Raw genomic sequence first — 958 nt, 5'->3', positions numbered from 1 at the left:
GTGGTCGCGCGTGGAGGAGGGCGTCAATGCCTACTGGTTCCGCGGCCTGCGGCCCGGCACCAACTACTCCGTGTGCCTGGCGCTGGCGGGCGAGGCCTGCCACGTCCAAGTGGTGTTTGCCACCAAGAAGGAGCTGCCCTCGCTGCTGGTGATCGTGGCGGTGAGCGTGTTCCTCCTGGTGCTGGCCACGGTGCCCCTGCTGGGCGCCGCCTGCTGCCATCTGCTGGCCAAACACCCGGGCAAGCCCTACCGTCTGATCCTGCGGCCTCAGGCCCCCGACCCTATGGAGAAGCGCATCGCCGCCGACTTCGACCCGCGCGCCTCCTACCTCGAGTCCGAGAAAAGCTACCCGGCGGGCGGCGAGGCCGGCGGCGAGGAGCCGGAGGAGGCCCCGGGGGAGGACCCTGACGAAGACGCGGAGCAGGGGGACCCAAGCGGGGACCTGCAGAGGGAGGAGAGCCTGGCGGCCTGCTCGCTGGTGGAGTCCCAGTCCAAGGCCAACCAGGAGGAATTCGAGGCGGGCTCCGAGTACAGCGACCGGCTGCCCCTGGGCGCAGAGGCGGTCAACATCGCCCAGGAGATTAATGGCAACTACAGGCAGACGGCGGGCTGAACCTCCGGGCCACCCGGCCCGCCCCTTCCCAATCCCCACCTTGGGTGCCTGGGAGCAGAAGCCTTGGGCTGGCAGGACTATGCCCCCGCCCCCAACCTCACTCACCCCGCCCCCTTACCACTTCCCAGCGGGGGGTGGGCCGATTTCAGTCCTCCGACGGGACGGCCACCCCTCTCGGGCGGGCTGAATCCCCCACCCCCAAGCACAGTGTTCCTCCCCCATCCCATGCAAGGCGAGATCTATGCCCCTCCATTCCCACCGCGATTAGCTGCGAAATCCGCCCGGTAGCCCGCCCCACCGCGGGCTCTGGAGCCAGAGGAAACGGGAGAAGACGTTGGAGACCCT

The 958-nt window shown here is 69.1% G+C and overlaps 1 protein-coding gene across 1 annotated transcript in view; it reads left to right on the top strand.

Moving 5' to 3' along the window:
* Window positions 1-691, top strand: part of LOC103252593 (immunoglobulin superfamily containing leucine-rich repeat protein 2) — a 2,299-nt gene extending 1,608 nt beyond the window's left edge. Inside the window, exon 2 of the mRNA XM_021709164.1 lies at window positions 1-691. This exon is cut by the window's left edge and continues 281 nt beyond it. Coding sequence (XP_021564839.1) covers window positions 1-613 — 613 coding nt within the window. The 3' untranslated portion in view covers window positions 614-691.
* The last annotated feature ends 267 nt before the right edge of the window (window positions 692-958 follow it).

The sequence above is a fragment of the Carlito syrichta genome, unplaced genomic scaffold (assembly GCF_000164805.1).
Source record: "Carlito syrichta isolate Samal-C Ts95f unplaced genomic scaffold, Tarsius_syrichta-2.0.1 Scaffold169055, whole genome shotgun sequence".
Taxonomy (NCBI): Eukaryota; Metazoa; Chordata; class Mammalia; order Primates; family Tarsiidae; genus Carlito; species Carlito syrichta.
The sequence above is the reverse complement of the archived record's forward strand: the minus strand, read 5'-3'. Positions and strand labels throughout refer to the sequence as shown.